Here is a 15,462-nt window from a genome sequence, read left to right on the forward strand (position 1 = left end):
TTGACCCCAGAGGGCTTAAGGTGTTATAAAATACAAAAAACACCCACAATTCAATGAAATTACTTCAAAGGTATTTTAATCGTTAAGAGCATAGTATTGAACAACCCTATCATTTTCAGAACATTTGATGAATTAAAAACCTATTTTTGACCGCAATAGATTTCCTTTTGGGGTCAAAAATGACCCCAGGACAACAGGAGGGTTAAATCAAACGCAACATAAAAAGATGTGTATGAGATTTAAATGTCCTTAATTAAACCACTATCTGATATTCATTGTATATAAAAAGGACGTTGAGTAATGCCACATAATAAATAGACTCAAAGCAGAGTTATTTTAATACATATTTATTGGAAATGTCAAAATAAAAATACATTTTTCAAGAGAAGACATATGTTTGACAGTTTATCTTTGTCAGAGAAAGACACATATAAGTGACATAAGTTAGTTTAGCTTATACATGTGACATGCAATAAATAAATGGTCATTACAGTCGAACCTAATGCACATTTTCTTCCTTTATTACACATCGGAGCAGCGGCGGTGTAAACGGATATCTCCTCTTTTGAAATACACAAAGGCTAGTGAATAGATTGGACTATCAATTGGTAATACAAAAATAGAACCAGGAAGTATTTCATGCTTTAAAAGCAAAAGGACAGACGACAGCAAACACAACTGTGTACTTAATTTTGTGCATCTTAGCCTCCTTGAAATGCAGAACTTCATCTAAGCGGCAGACATTCATTTATTTCCTTTTTGTTTTATGTCTTTTGTGACAGAAGTAAACCCCTTCAACAGACCGCAGGACAGTGCTCTGTGCGGCACAGACTGACAGGGCATGCAGGAATCTCTCCGTCAATACTGGAACACATAAAGAATAGAGCAACATCTCTACAAAACGTTATTCGTAAGAAAAGAGGCGACTGAAACAGGCCCCGAGAACAGATTTGAGCGCCTGGCTGGAAAGCACTGAGGACGACTGGAATATAAGTAGCTGCTGCATGGAAGTAGTAATGTGCACTGTTACATATGCTGTCAGTCAGTAGTCCAGGCGACCCCTGGAATGAAACCAGCCACTGCTATCTATGTATTCCTCTGGAGTGCTATGGATGATTTGAGGATATTTTTGGGGCCTCTGGCTTCCTATTGCGCCTGATAGAGTGATGCAGGAATGAGTCCTGAAACCAGTCAGCATTTTAACGCTTCTGGTTTCCCTCATTTAAAACTCAACGGTATTTCTAACGTGATTGTGGTTGAATGCCTCAATTACGCTCTGTGGTAAAAAAAAAAACTAGTTTAAAGTGGACCTATCATGCTATATTTGAATAATATAATGTTGGACCATACCTATATACGGTATATTTCTACGTTTTATTTTTCAAAATACCAAACAGATCATGCATTTTATCCATTCCTCATTTCGCTCAATTTAACACTGTCTTTCATGCTCGGATTCAGTGAGAACAGCACCATCTGGTGGCCTGAAATATGTACTAAAGCGTCTCCAGCGCTTTCGAACAGCAATGTCCGTGGCTGTCTCCTCCTGATTGGTGGAGTTAGCCCAATAGCCGTAGCGCCACCGTCCTGACGTCAGAAAAGTGTTCTAATCTGGATCAGTCGGTATCAGATCCATTGCAGCCCCTTTTTAAGAGATTTGGGTATGGAGGAAAATAGAGAGGATTGTGTTTTCTGACTCTTGGTGAGTTCCCTGGAACACCGGGGACACATGTTCATGTATAAAAGACGTACAAAGGTGCATTTTGCATGATAGGTCCCCTTTAAGTGATTTTTATGGTTTGTTTTTGAAGTCATGTGACCCATGCTGTAGTTTGTTTTCAGCCTAAAGTTAGTGTTTTTCTTCTGGCGATTGCATTTACGCTTCAAAATACTTCAGTAAATACACCACTGGTAGATTTCTGAAGCCCTTATTCGTCATTGATTGTTAAGAAGAGTCTAAAAAAAGACTAGTTAACGTCAACTTTAGCAGCCGTTAGCTTAGCGGTGGAGACGTAATGTCATGGTTCGTTTGAAGCTAACGTTAGCTTTTTACTTCTGGAGATTGCATTAATCCTTATAATATCATAAAGTGCCATTAGTATTCAGAGATTATCCTGCTGAATAAAATGTATAAGTATCATAAAAATGTGTTCGCTATGGATCTTATTTTCTGGAATATTTTAAATTCCAATGTAAAAATCCCATTGGCTTTTTGTCAGGGAGAAACTCTCGCAATGCTAACTTCCATGTTGGCCTGCGGAAATTCGCTATTACTGCACCACTCTATATATGCGCCACAATAATAAAATGATTTATTTATTTAAAGGCAACAATGTCTTCAGTGAACTCAGTAGGAAATGAGTGTATCTTTGTAAACGTGTGCGGACTTAACTAACAAACACGACTATTTACACGTATAAAATGAGTGGCAAGTCTACTTATGGTTATTTGAATCTCTTTTATCTCAACCTTTAATAGCCCTTGAAGAAGCCTTTGGCCACCAGGGCTTCTTTAATCGTCACCGTTAGACAGTTGATCGTCACGTCAGTAGATATCACCTTTTTGGGATGTTCGTCCTCAGCGGGATCAGCAGGCGTTGTTTCCGTTTCGCTCTGATTGTCGCTACCTTCTTCCTTCTTATTCGCCGGCTCCTCAGTGGTGGAGCCTATAGTGTCGCTGCTCCCTCGGAGACTCACTATCACCGAAGTTGTGTTGTCGCGTCGAGAAACGCTGCTCTCCAATTTGGGACACTCCGACTCCACTTCATCCTCACTTTTGAACCAATCTGACTCCACGGAAACCTCATCGTCCAGTGTAGCCTTGGGCATTGAATCACTGTCTTTTGATTGGTCGCACACAACGGTTTCAATCGTTTCCGACGTCCACCCTCCCGGTCTGTCAGTCCATGTTTCTGTGCTCACCGTTGCCAGCTCGGTGTCCGACTTCTCCTCCTCCTCAGTCTCGAAGTCCTCTCGCTCCAGCAAAGGTGGGGAGCTGCACTCTGCCCGACATGAAAGAAAGAAAATGGTGTTCACCTTCAAATGTTCAAAGGGTCATGACCACGTGAATTAATTTCTAAGTGATTGACTTTACAAACCATAGAAACTGTCTTCACACGTCTCCTCTGTGATGCTTTCGGACTCTTGCTTCTCTTCTTCGCTGGTGCCACTCCAGTCTTCCTCAATGGGTTCCACTCTCCTCTTCTTCTGGGGGAGGATATCTTTCTTTGAGGGTCCCTCAGACCCACATATGGACACCCTCTGTCTGCTCTTCCTCCGGGCCAGACGTCGGTACAGACTGCCTCGTTCACCCTGGTCCACATCTGTACTCATGGATCGGGTGAGGGAGAGTCGTAATCGAGGGGGGGGTTTCTCCGAGGCCTTGCTTGCACTTCGGAGGTCCATGGCAAAGATGTTCTGTGGCAGAGCAAAAGTCCAAAATCATTAATGTGTTCATTTTGAGACAACAGTGAAACAATGTTAGAGACACAATTCTGTCAAATGTGCAGAAAACTACCATAAGTGTCATACTTCCATTTGTCCCTAATGAAAAACATGTCGCTAAGCTATTGAGTTTATTTAGGAGTGTTGCATAAAGCCTATTTTATTTATACCGTAGTGTAGATGTGCACTTCATTTACCATTGTTAGGCTTTACTCACTTAAAGGTAGAGAAACCGGCTCGAGATACACTTTTTGTTATATTCCATGGAATGCTCTTAACATCCCGATAGCAATGAATATCTGAAGTGCTTTGACAAAAAATCCATAAAAAATGTCATCTGTGGAAGCCGTGGTACTGTAAAAAGCACGACCAATCATCTGAGCCGGCCCGGCTAAAGTAACTGGATGGCCTACCTGCCTGTCAGCCTTCTATCTGTGCACAAACTTATCTCGTGCCCTCATTGGTCATGTGCGTGTTTGTGTGTGTTGGAGGAGGGGCTCTGTAAGGAAGTGGCAGATTTTTTCAAATTCTAGCGCACTCACTCGAGCTGGTTTCTCCAAAATTACCTACCCCACCTTTAATAGCATTACTGTCAGTGTTAGGTCGTATCCATGTAGCGTCTTTTTTGGCAGAAAGGTGCTGGCTGGTTGCTGGGCAGAAACTCCCAGCGTTTCATTGAAAATATGAGGGAAGCTCTTTCTTTAATGAAACTCTGCAAGGAGAGTCTGCCCAGAGTCCAGCCAGTGTCTTTCTTGCAGAAAATATGCTATGTGGACACAGGGCCGAAGCTAGCTTCTTCAAAGTGGACAGAACAGTGAAAATGAAAAAATAAATAAAGCCAAACTCAGGAACAGAAAATGAGAATGGTGTTCCCCTTAAAGAATATGAAAAGGTCAAAGTTCATTTTTGTTTTGTTTTATATACGCACCATTAGAAGATGTGGCAAGAAGTAGGCTAACTGACAAAACCAATGCGAGAAATCTTGCTCTGAAACGAACCGTAGGTTAAGTAATGAAGAAATATGAAAATATCACTTTGACAAACAAGAAAGGACAGGACAAAAACTGGTGAGTTTCAATAAAATGATAAAGATGTTAATATTTTATATGAGGCAGAGTTAGGCTAACATTTTGCTAGCTAGCCACAAAGTTGCTAGTGCGTAAAGGTTTAGCTAGCTAGCTAAAAATGTGCTAGTGCGATAATGTTTGGCTAGCTAGCTACAAAGTTGCTAGTGACACTGCTAACAATATAATGTTGACAATAACCATAACAGCTGCTAACGCATTTTGGTATCTCGTCTTAAAACACTATTAATTCAACCATTGTCTTATGATCCACAAATGATTTAACTTTTGAGAGAATGGTCACCTACTAGCATCTAGCTAATGGCACACATTTGAGATTACGGAAATGTTGAGATAAAAATTTGTGGGAAGTTTTGCCCAATTGTTGTTATGAGACCTAGCAGTGGGGTTATTGCCATTGGCGACACAGAATGTAAATACTGGAAAACTTTGTGACACAGAGGAAATGTATGGAGAATGGAAACCCTTGTGATATTTGTCATTCTTCTTACCTTCAAAAAGAGAAAAACTAAAAATAATTGATCCTACTAAGTATTCATCTAATGTAATGTAATGTAATATTCATCTAAAATGCTAGCAGGCTTCAGAGTTGATGGAAAACCGAACTTTTTTTCATACTGAATTTCAAACTGAAGATCTGGGATTTGAAGTACGACGGCTATTAGCAAGCAGGTAGAGTCAGATGAAAGATGCCAGAGTAGCACATTGGGAAATGGGCTTTACCCATACCAGTGACCAAAAGTCAGGATACCTTGGACTCTTTGGTTAGGTTTGCGAGTTGGATTGCAGAATCTACTGGCCTGATTTTAAGGGAAACTGGTGGTATGGTGTAGCATCGACCAAGGACAAATACATTTAAAAACAGATCTGAATCACAGGGCTACACACATTGTTTCCCCCCCATGGAAACAGCCTTGGGGGAGGTCTGTATTGCCCGAGTCCCCTAGAGGTGAGTGAGTTGTGTGGGAAGTTAGAGGATCCGGTACCACTTTACAATAAGACTATCCTTATAAAGGATTCATAAAGGCTTGATAATTAGGTTATGAATTAGTTTGTAAACATTTTATTAATCATTAATAACCATTTATAAACCAGTTCTAACATAGTTTGTATATATCAACACAGGCTCACTATTTGGTAAGATGACTAAGCCTTATATTGGCTACCTAGCTTACTTCGTCTTCTTCCTCAGCCAGCATCGTTGGTATCTGTTGTTCACTGAGTTTATTCCCCCCCTTCCATCTTGATGTTTCTTGGCATCTCTTTATGGCCATTTATTTATGAGTTACTAACATTTATAGTTGCCAAAAGGGAGCCTTATTTTAAAGTGTGAAACAAATCACCATTTATTAATGAGTTACTACCATTATATTGGCTACTTAGCGAGAATCAACTCAGTGAGCAACAGATACCAAGGAAGCTGGCTGATGAAGGAGACGAAGTAAGCTAGGTAGCCAGTATAAGGCTTAGCAGTACAGATACAGTGGGGCAAAAAAGTATTTATTCAGCCACCAATTGTGCAAGTTCTCCCACTTAAAAAGATGAGAGGCCTGTAATTGTTATCCTAGGTACACTTCAACTATGAGAGACAAAATGAGAACAAAAAATCCGGAAAATCACATGTTGGCAATGACAGAGGTCAAACGTTTTCTGTAAGTCTTCACAAGGTTTTCACACTGTTGCTGGTATTTTGGCCCATTCCTCCATGCAGATCTCCTCTAGAGCAGTGATGTTTTGGGGCTGTCGCTGGGCAACACGGACTTTCAACTCCCTCCAAAGATTTTCTATGGGGTTGAGATCTGGAGACTGGCTAGGCCACTCCAGGACCTTGAAATGCTTCTTACGAAGCCACTCCTTCGTTGCCCGGGCGGTGTGTTTGGGATCATTGTGATGCTGAAAGACCCAGCCACGTTTCATCTTCAATGCCCTTGCTGATGGAAGGAGGTTGTCACTCAAAATCTCACGATACATGGCCCCATTCATTCTTTCCTTTACACGGATCAGTCGTCCTGGTCCCTTTGCAGAAAAACAGCCCCAAAGCATGATGTTTCCACCCCCATGTTTCACAGTAGGTATGGTGTTCTTTGGATGCAACTCAGCATTCTTTCTCCTTCAAACACGTCGAGTTGAGTTTTTAACAAAAACTTCTATTTTGGTTTCATCTGACCATATGACATTCTCCCAATCCTCTTCTGGATCATCTAAATGCTCTCTAGCAAACTTCAGACGGGCCTGGACATGTAGTGGCTTAAGCAGGGGGACACGTCTGGCACTGCAGGATTTGAGTCCCTGGCGGCGTAGTGTGTTACTGATGGTAGCCTTTGTTACTTTGGTCCCAGCTCTCTGCAGGTCATTGACTAGGTCCCCCCGTGTGGTTCTGGGATTTTTGCTCACCGTTCTTGTGATCATTTTGACCCCACGGGGTGAGATCTTGCGTGGAGCCCCAGGTCGAGGGAGATTATCAGTGGTCTTGTATGTCTTCCATTTTCTAATAATTGCTCCCACAGTTGATTTCTTCACACCAAGCTGCTTACCTATTGTAGATTCAGTCTTCCCAGCCTGGTGCAGGTCTACAATTTTGTTTCTGGTGTCCTTTGACAGCTCTTTGGTCTTGACCATAGTGGAGTTTGGAGTGTGACTGTTTGAGGTTGTGGACAGGTGTCTTTTATACTGATAACGAGTTCAAACAGGTGCTATTAATACAGTTAACAAGTGGAGGACAGAGGAGGCTCTTGAAGAAGAAGTTACAGGTCTGTGAGAGCCAGAAATCTTGTTTGCTTGTAGGTGACCAAATACTTATTTTACCGAGGAATTTACAAATGAATTCATTAAAAATCCTACAATGTGATTTCCTGGATTCTTTCCCCCCATTCTGTCTCTCATAGTTGAAGTGTACCTAGGATGAAAATTACAGGCCTCTCTCATCTTTTGAAGTGGGAGAACTTGCACAATTGGTGGCTGACTAAATACTTTTTTGCCCCACTGTACATGTGGGCTCACTGTTTGGCAAGCAACCGGTCACAGTCGCCCTGTTTATCTCATGTCTTGTAAAAGCTTATTAATGATGTATAAAGCGTTCACAACCTAATTAATAAATGAATTACAAACTATTCCTAAACCCTTTATAAGCGTAGCCTTAGTGTAAAGTGATACCAAGGATCCTAATAGTCTACTTTTACAACAGGGTTCCTGCAGGTTTCAACAACTCAAATTTAAGACTTTTTAAGACCTTTTTAAGACCACTTTGAATAGAATTTAAGACCTATTTCACGGCAAGAAAGTATGAAGGAAAATTGCTATGAAGAAGAAATACGTCCCATATTTACTTACAAAGTAAATGTATTCATGTTCAACATAAGAACAATGACTGAACATCACAGCATAACAGTACAGAACTGTGTTAGCATGTTAGACAAAAAGTGTGTGTGTGTGTGTGTGTGTGTGTGTGTGTGTGTGTGTGTGTGTGTGTGTGTGTGTGTGTGTGATAGGGCTGTGCAATTAATGGTATTTTAATCGCAATCATTTTTTGGCCTACCACAATTACGAAAACAACATAATCGAAACAAACGCTAATTTATTTTGCAAAAGGTTTGGCGGGCTTCAAACACGTTCCCCTCCACTGGTTTCAACCAAGCACTAAATTATATGTTTTCCAACCAAATACGGTTGAACTTACACTTCCCCATATTAATTTGTAAGTAGATTTGAAGATACATCAGTTTCTGACTGCCGCTAGCCGAAGCTTGGTTGCTAGGTTACTAGCTGGGTGTTCTCCAATAAGGGGCCGGGGGAAACAAAGTTAGTGATTACTGGTTCCATGTTGATTTATTTCAACACAAATTGTTGGGGGGAACTGAAAGGCTCTTACCGTACTGGTTACTTTGCAGCACGGACATTTCACCCAAAACACATTTAGACGCGATCTCTACGCAGAATTACCTTTCAAATCCCATCATTTTTAAGACCTTCTAAATCATATTTAAGACCTTTCTTATGTTTTGGTCATATTTAAGACCTTTTTAAGGCCTTAAATTCAGATTATCAAATGTAAGACTTTTTAAGACCCCGCGGGAACCCTGTACAACCAACAATTGTTATATATTTAGATAAACAAACTCCTCACTGAGCAGTCAAAATGAGTAGAGAAAGAAACAACAAAGACATGTGAGACTAGAATAAAGGTTAGTGTGCAGTCAGAATTGGTAGAGAAAGGTACAACAAAGTCAAGTGAGGATAAAGGTGTCTTCTCACCCGCAGGAGGAGCCTCCTGGGTCTGAGACCTTTCCTCCGGTACGCCAGAGCTCTGATCTTCTCCTGACTGGAAGAAGGAAAAGGAAACAGAGGGAAGGAGAGAAGAGAGAACAAGTGACGAAGAGAAACAGATTGTGAGCTAGAAAACATAAACGCTGTGCAAGCATAAATTAAAAGCTCTCAAAGATTACTCACTGCTCTTCATAGGCCAGGACGAGGCGCGGGTCCAAAATATTGTCCTCTGGTTCCCAAGTACTGTATCTGCCAACACACACACATTTAATTAAGTCAGTCTATCTATCCCTCCGTCCATCTACCCATATATCTGTCAGTCTTTTGAAAGTCTCCAACTAATACATATTCTATAAATAAAACTTGTCATCATTGTTTAGTCATTGGTGAAGAATAACCACATTTCTTAAGATAGAATAAAATGCAAATAAAAAACAAAACAAATATATACATATGCATAGTAGAAAATACATATATTCAGAAGAGTATCTAAGAATACACACTATGAAATATACAGAATCAATTCCAATCCTGTCTAGGGTTGCAATGGGGCGGAACATTTCCGGTACATTTCCGGAAAGTTTCCATGGGAAGTTAAGCTGGGGAAATTTGGAAATATTCGATGCAAAATTAAATAAAAAACATGACATTTCAACAGATTTATTTTAAGTAGAACAGAAGAAGTTTTAATTATTTTATTGAACAATTATTTGTTTAATTGAAGAACGAAAACATGGAGGAATGCACATTGCCTGTCGGGGTTGTGGTCTCAATAGCCATGCAGTAAGCAGTGTGCTATGGCATGGATATTCAAGTGTACTTGATTGGCTTTTTTTTGTTTTAGTCAAGATTATGCAAAAATATACTTTCCCCATATTTAAATCCCCTATGAAGAGCCAAACTTCAATTTTGAATTCCCAGTTTATTCCCATAAATTCCCGTTAATTCCCATGGAAAGTTTCCATCTTTAAAAATTCCCGGAACTTTGCAACCCTAATCCTGTCTAATATCCAAATCTACAAAACGGACAGAAAAAAAAAAACATGTTGTACTATATACTTTATAGATGGTGCACAGTAGTAATATAGTAATATAAAAGTTGAATCCATCCATCCATCCATCCATCCATCTATCCATCCATCTATCTATATATATCCATCTATCCATCCATCTATCTATATATCTATCTATATATCTATCCATCTATCTATCCATCTATCTATCTATATATCTATCCATCTATCTATCTATCTATCCATCCATCCATCCATCTATCTATATATCTATCCATCTATCTATCTATCTATCCATCTATCTATCTATCTATCTATCTATATATCTATCCATCTATCCATCCATCTATCTATCCATCCATCTATCTATCTATATATCTATCCATCTATCCATCCATCTATCCATCCATCTATCTATCTATCCATCCATCTATCTATCTATCCATCCATCCATCTATCTATGCAGCAGCAAATCAGGTATTAGGCAGCATATTTTTTAAATATATATATATATAAAGGGCCACTCAGATCATATTGAGGCTATGAGGTTCATGATGAGTCAAGGCTTACTCACTTTGGGGACCATCCCTGCCATTTCAGAAGGTACTCCACATTACCCTGAGGAGAAAGAGAAAGAGGGGGGGGACAGAGAGTTACTTATTAGATTCACCCACATCTCCCCCCTCGTTGTGGTGCATAAGAAGCTAAAAGCAAGACCGAAAAAGCAGGACTGTCCCTTTAAGGGTCATACACATTTTAGGCCCTTTTTAAAAAAAATAGTGTGTTTTCATGAGGGGGGGGGTGACGTCAATGACGGGTGACGTGACCGCACATGGGCTCCACGAGCCGGTCTCTACAATGCTCGAGCTACTTCTAGAACGCTTTGTGATAGGTGGGGCCACGCGAACATGTAAACAACGTGGTGTTGCGCAACCGGAATGATCACAGTCAGAGAGGAAAATAACAACATGACCACATCCATGGGTAAACACAGAGAGCATGTGGAGGAGAGCTTTTATTTGTGATTGTATAATTATTTTGTATTATCAAAATTGATTTTACCTTACGGAGTACACTGTATGAGCACATGCTTCGTGAAAATAGGCCTTACAAATCCACATGTTTCTCCAACGTGAAAAAACCATCACGCAGCACCCAGTGTTATTACGCAGCATTTTCCCACCGATTCTCCGCTGCTCACTGGCGTAACTCATATCAAGTGCGTAGCTCCCCTCACTTTGTCCGTAAGCGCGTTTTCTGGATACCTACACACCCCCTTCCCCGTCTTACTACAGCTGCGTGGGCATCAAAACATGCTTAACGCTGCAGCATCTCATGCAGCCTCACGGAGAGGCTGCAGGAGGAGACTCCTGCTGTGAAACATTCCTAAACTTTGGCACAGTGGATGGAAATAATAGATATATATCTCGTACGTAAAGTAGTTTATAAGGATATTGCCTAGCCTAGTTTTGTGGTGTGCAGCGAATCGGAACACACTGTTCATTATTTGGGAAAACAAGCAAGTTATGTGTTGTGTGTTATTAGTTGTTCTTACCTTTCTCACTCTCTTCTTAGTTATTGACTCCACAGCAAACACTTGGTCTCCTATGAGTCCTACCGATGAGCGCTCCATCGCTCCAAACAACAACGGGGTCTCTGCTGGTTTATTTGAGAAGTGCCGGAACAAAAATAGTTATATGACAGCAAAGTGTCACTGCTGCTGCTCCGATTTCTGTTTCTCTCTCTTTCCTCTCTCTAAAAACTCCCTGAACCTGCCTCCCTGACTTTCTGAAATCTGCGAGTACGACACATCAACACAGGAGGACAAGCCTCGCGCTGCTTTAAGTCCTGCGTACCGCCCCTCCGTTGCGTAGGAACGTAGGAACCGAGCCCCCAATGCGCGTTCCCGAGACGGCGTGACCGCGTACGCAAATTGGGGCAGAGTGCAGAAGAGGGGCAGAGAGGAGGGTGAAGCGCGGTTGGGCTCAAAACCACAAGTTTAATAAACGTAGGGGATGGAGTGGAAACACACAACGAGGGATTTCACAAACATTTTATTTTTAAAAACATAAAAATCAATATGTTTTAGGAGGAATTCTGACTCAGTGAACACATAGTATACTTATATATATTTAAGATAAGATAATATGAACCTTTATTGATCCCCGTAGGAAATGCAGGTGTCATAGCAGCAACAGAATAAGACAGAAAGACAAATAGTATAAGAATACAATAACAAAAAAGTAGTAAAAGTTGCTCAACATCCAGTGTTTTGCACCATGGGAAACATTTCCTAATTATTCCAGAAGGAGGGATTTTAACACAGTGAACTAATCTTTTTTAATTTATTTCAGCGCATAACTTTTTTTTACTTTACTTTTTAGACATTTTGTATAGAAATAATACTTTGAATGCAGCAAATCAGATGTGTAGCCAAATACCATTATCACAAATGTATTAAAAGGTAATACAAGACAACAAATCAAAGCCCTCTAATTAACATACCATTGGGATTATTATGTGCGGGAGGCGTGTGGTGCAGTGGATTGTGTGTTGGTGTTCGGATCAGGGGGTAACAGGTTCAAACCCCACTGCAGTCAGCATGTCGTTGTGTCCCTGGGCAAGACACTTCACCCCAAATTGCTCCTATGTAAGTCATGTTGGATAAAAGCTTCTAACAAGTGATATGTAATGTAATGTGCCCTAGCAGGGAGCATTTAGCATACAACAAATAAAATATTCAGCCCAAAGTTTCCCGTAAATTGACAAATTATACACATCTTCTATGGAATCAAGAGCAACGAGTCAGCTGACGGCAGATGTTGTTGGTAATGCATGAAGCCAGGCTAGCTGTTTCCAGTCTAAATGCTAAGCTAGGCTAACACTCTGTTGACTGTAGCCTTAACTTGTCACCAGAAAACACATTTTTATTCCTCACACTGTCAAACTATTCTGTTAAGATAATTCCAAACAGTTCACGTCAATGAAATCACAACCTAAAACTTGATATAAAGGCTTTCTGCTCTCTCACATGTAAGTCATATGAGGTTTTGCACAGAACACACTGAACTCCAGCCTCACCGTTGAACAGAGCGTTATGTGCTTATGTATTTTTATGTAACAGTAGTAAAGGCAGGAAAGATCAGAATCTGCAATGGAGATGAAAGCCTTGCTTCACTCGCTGCTGGAAATGTTCAACCCTCCAGCCGTGTTTGATCCAAATATGGAACAAAAACATCTTAATTTCACATCCTGAATGCTAAGCAACACCTCTGCAGAGAGAGCGGCTGTAAATAAGACTGAGAACAAACACTGATCTGGATCTCAGCGATAATTAAGACATTAATGATCATTTATGATTATTATATTTAATACTGAACACACACACACACACACACACACACACACACACACACACACACACACACACACACACACACACACACACACACACACACACACACACACACACACACACACACACACACACACACACACACACACACACACACACACACACACACACACAAACTCTTATCCAACTTCATACCTGAACGAGTGAGGACCAGGAATAAGTGACTGCTTTGGAAAAAAGGCCCAGAGCCAATATTTCCTAATATCTTTCAAAGGGGCTAGTGTGTATCAGATTACAGTAAAACTCTCTGTAACTCTCTCACACACACACACACACACACACACACACACACACACACACACACACACACACACACACACACACACACACACACACACACACACACACACACACACACACACACACACACACACACACACACACACACACACACACACACACACACACACACACACACACACACACACAGTCCATGGACACTGTGCACCTGGATCATTGCATCGCTTACGGGCATTGGGTGTCATGGCAACTGTTTCTATAACTACCATAGAAAAGCTGGATGATGATGATTATGAAGATGATGATGAGACAGCGGGAAAAGTTCAAGGCTGAAGAGTAATCTACCTCTACTGACCCAACTGTGACCTTTGACCTCTTAATACCCAGATTATGTCATCAGCACAACCAAAAAATTCCCATAATAATCAATCATTATTTGTATGGTTATATACAGCATCTGTGGTATTAAGTACAGTGATCCTTTTTGTTGTGTTTTATGGAAGCATGTAGGTGTCTACATCTGCTCACTAGAGTGGTGACTAATAATTGTTCTGATAATTAAGGAATCTTTCAATTATTTTCTCAATAATTTCATAATCGTTTGTTGAATAAAAGATCAGAAAAAACTCAAAAATATCACATGCTTCAACAACTGAAGTTGCTTTTATTTAATATCTTTGCAACAGTAATCAGTGTATTCAGTGCCTCGTTATCACACAATACAGGAATATTATATCGGATATGTTAGTTAGAAATGTTTTTTTATGTTATGATTAATGGGTTATCTAACAGATACATTTGCTGACAATTGATTCAGCTTAACATATTATCATCATGCTTCATCTCTCCTGATGTAACCATCCAAGAAAACCCTGATGACCTCACCATGACATCATCTGGGTTATTTCTGGTACTTTAAACACGCTCCCATCAGAGGTTCAATATTCTAATGTTGTTTTTGGGCCGAGTAGTACTCTTCATGACGGGTGAACTGAATAAAGTGGTCCAGGAAGGAGTCCTAAAACTGGAAAATAAGTTAGCATTCACCATTTTTGGTTTTGTCGTCTTGAAGTCAATCATTTTGGTTGGATTCCTGAAATAAGATCTGTGGATAAAACAAGCTTACGAGATTTTCATATTTTGTTCTACGACATAAAACTAGTCAATAAATACCGCACTGGTGACTGTCTTAGGCTTTTTTGTCTTAAAAACGGCAGGTGTTACCAACAAGTGACTAGACTATACTAATACTACTACAGCTGCTACTACTATTATTACTACTACTATTACTACTATTATTACTACTACTACTATTACTACTACTAGAGCTGCTACTACTACTATTACTACTACTACTATTACTACTACTACTACTACTACTACTACTAGAGTTGCTACTACTACTACTACTACTACTACTACTACTACTACTACTACTACTACTACTACTATTACTACTACTACCACTACTACTACCACTAGAGCTGCTACTACTACTACTAATACTACTACTACTACTACTGCTACTACTACTACTACTACTACTACCACTAGAGTTGCTACTACTACTACTACTACTACTACTGCTGCTGCTGCTGCTGCTGCTGCTGCTACTACTACTACTACTACTACTACCACTAGAGCTGCTACTACTACTACTACTACTATCACTGCTGCTACTAATACAGCTACTGCCTACTACTACTACTACTACTACTACTACTACAGCTACTACTACTACTACTACTACCACTAGAGCTGCTACTACTACTACTACTACTACTACTACTACTACTACTACCACTAGAGCTGCTACTACTACTACTACTACTATCACTGCTGCTACTAATACAGCTACTGCCTACTACTACTACTACTACTACCACTACTACAGCTACTACTACTACTACTACTAATATCTACTACTATAGCTGCTACTACTACTACTACTACTACAGCTGCTGCTACTACAGCTACTACTAGTTGTATTAGGGATGCTATGG

The 15,462-nt window shown here is 40.2% G+C and overlaps 1 protein-coding gene across 1 annotated transcript; it reads right to left on the reverse strand.

The window, feature by feature from the left end:
* Positions 1 to 331: 331 nt before the first annotated feature.
* Positions 332 to 11,661, reverse strand: cbx7a (chromobox homolog 7a). The gene is made up of 6 exons (XM_079644469.1): positions 11,360 to 11,661; positions 10,379 to 10,422; positions 8,975 to 9,040; positions 8,780 to 8,846; positions 3,098 to 3,416; positions 332 to 3,001 (listed from the first exon to the last, which is right to left on the reverse strand). Exons 1-6 carry the CDS (start codon positions 11,435 to 11,437, stop codon positions 2,472 to 2,474), a joined length of 1,104 nt encoding a protein of 367 aa, XP_079500595.1. The 5' UTR covers positions 11,438 to 11,661; the 3' UTR covers positions 332 to 2,471.
* Positions 11,662 to 15,462: the final 3,801 nt, after the last annotated feature.

The sequence above is a fragment of the Notothenia rossii genome, assembly GCF_949606895.1.
Source record: "Notothenia rossii genome assembly, chromosome: 8".
NCBI lineage: Eukaryota > Metazoa > Chordata > Actinopteri > Perciformes > Nototheniidae > Notothenia > Notothenia rossii.

Excerpts from the sequence above, each read along its gene's own strand:
- cbx7a (XM_079644469.1), bottom strand. The coding sequence starts at position 11,437 with ATGGAGCGCTCATCGGTAGGACTCATAGGAGACCAAGTGTTTGCTGTG. Across the intron at positions 8,847-8,974 it reads GTCCTGGCCTATGAAGAGCA|TCAGGAGAAGATCAGAGCTC; the intron begins GTGAGTAATCTT and ends TCCTTCTTCCAG. Across the intron at positions 3,002-3,097 it reads GTGTGAAGACAGTTTCTATG|AGTGCAGCTCCCCACCTTTG; the intron begins GTTTGTAAAGTC and ends CATGTCGGGCAG.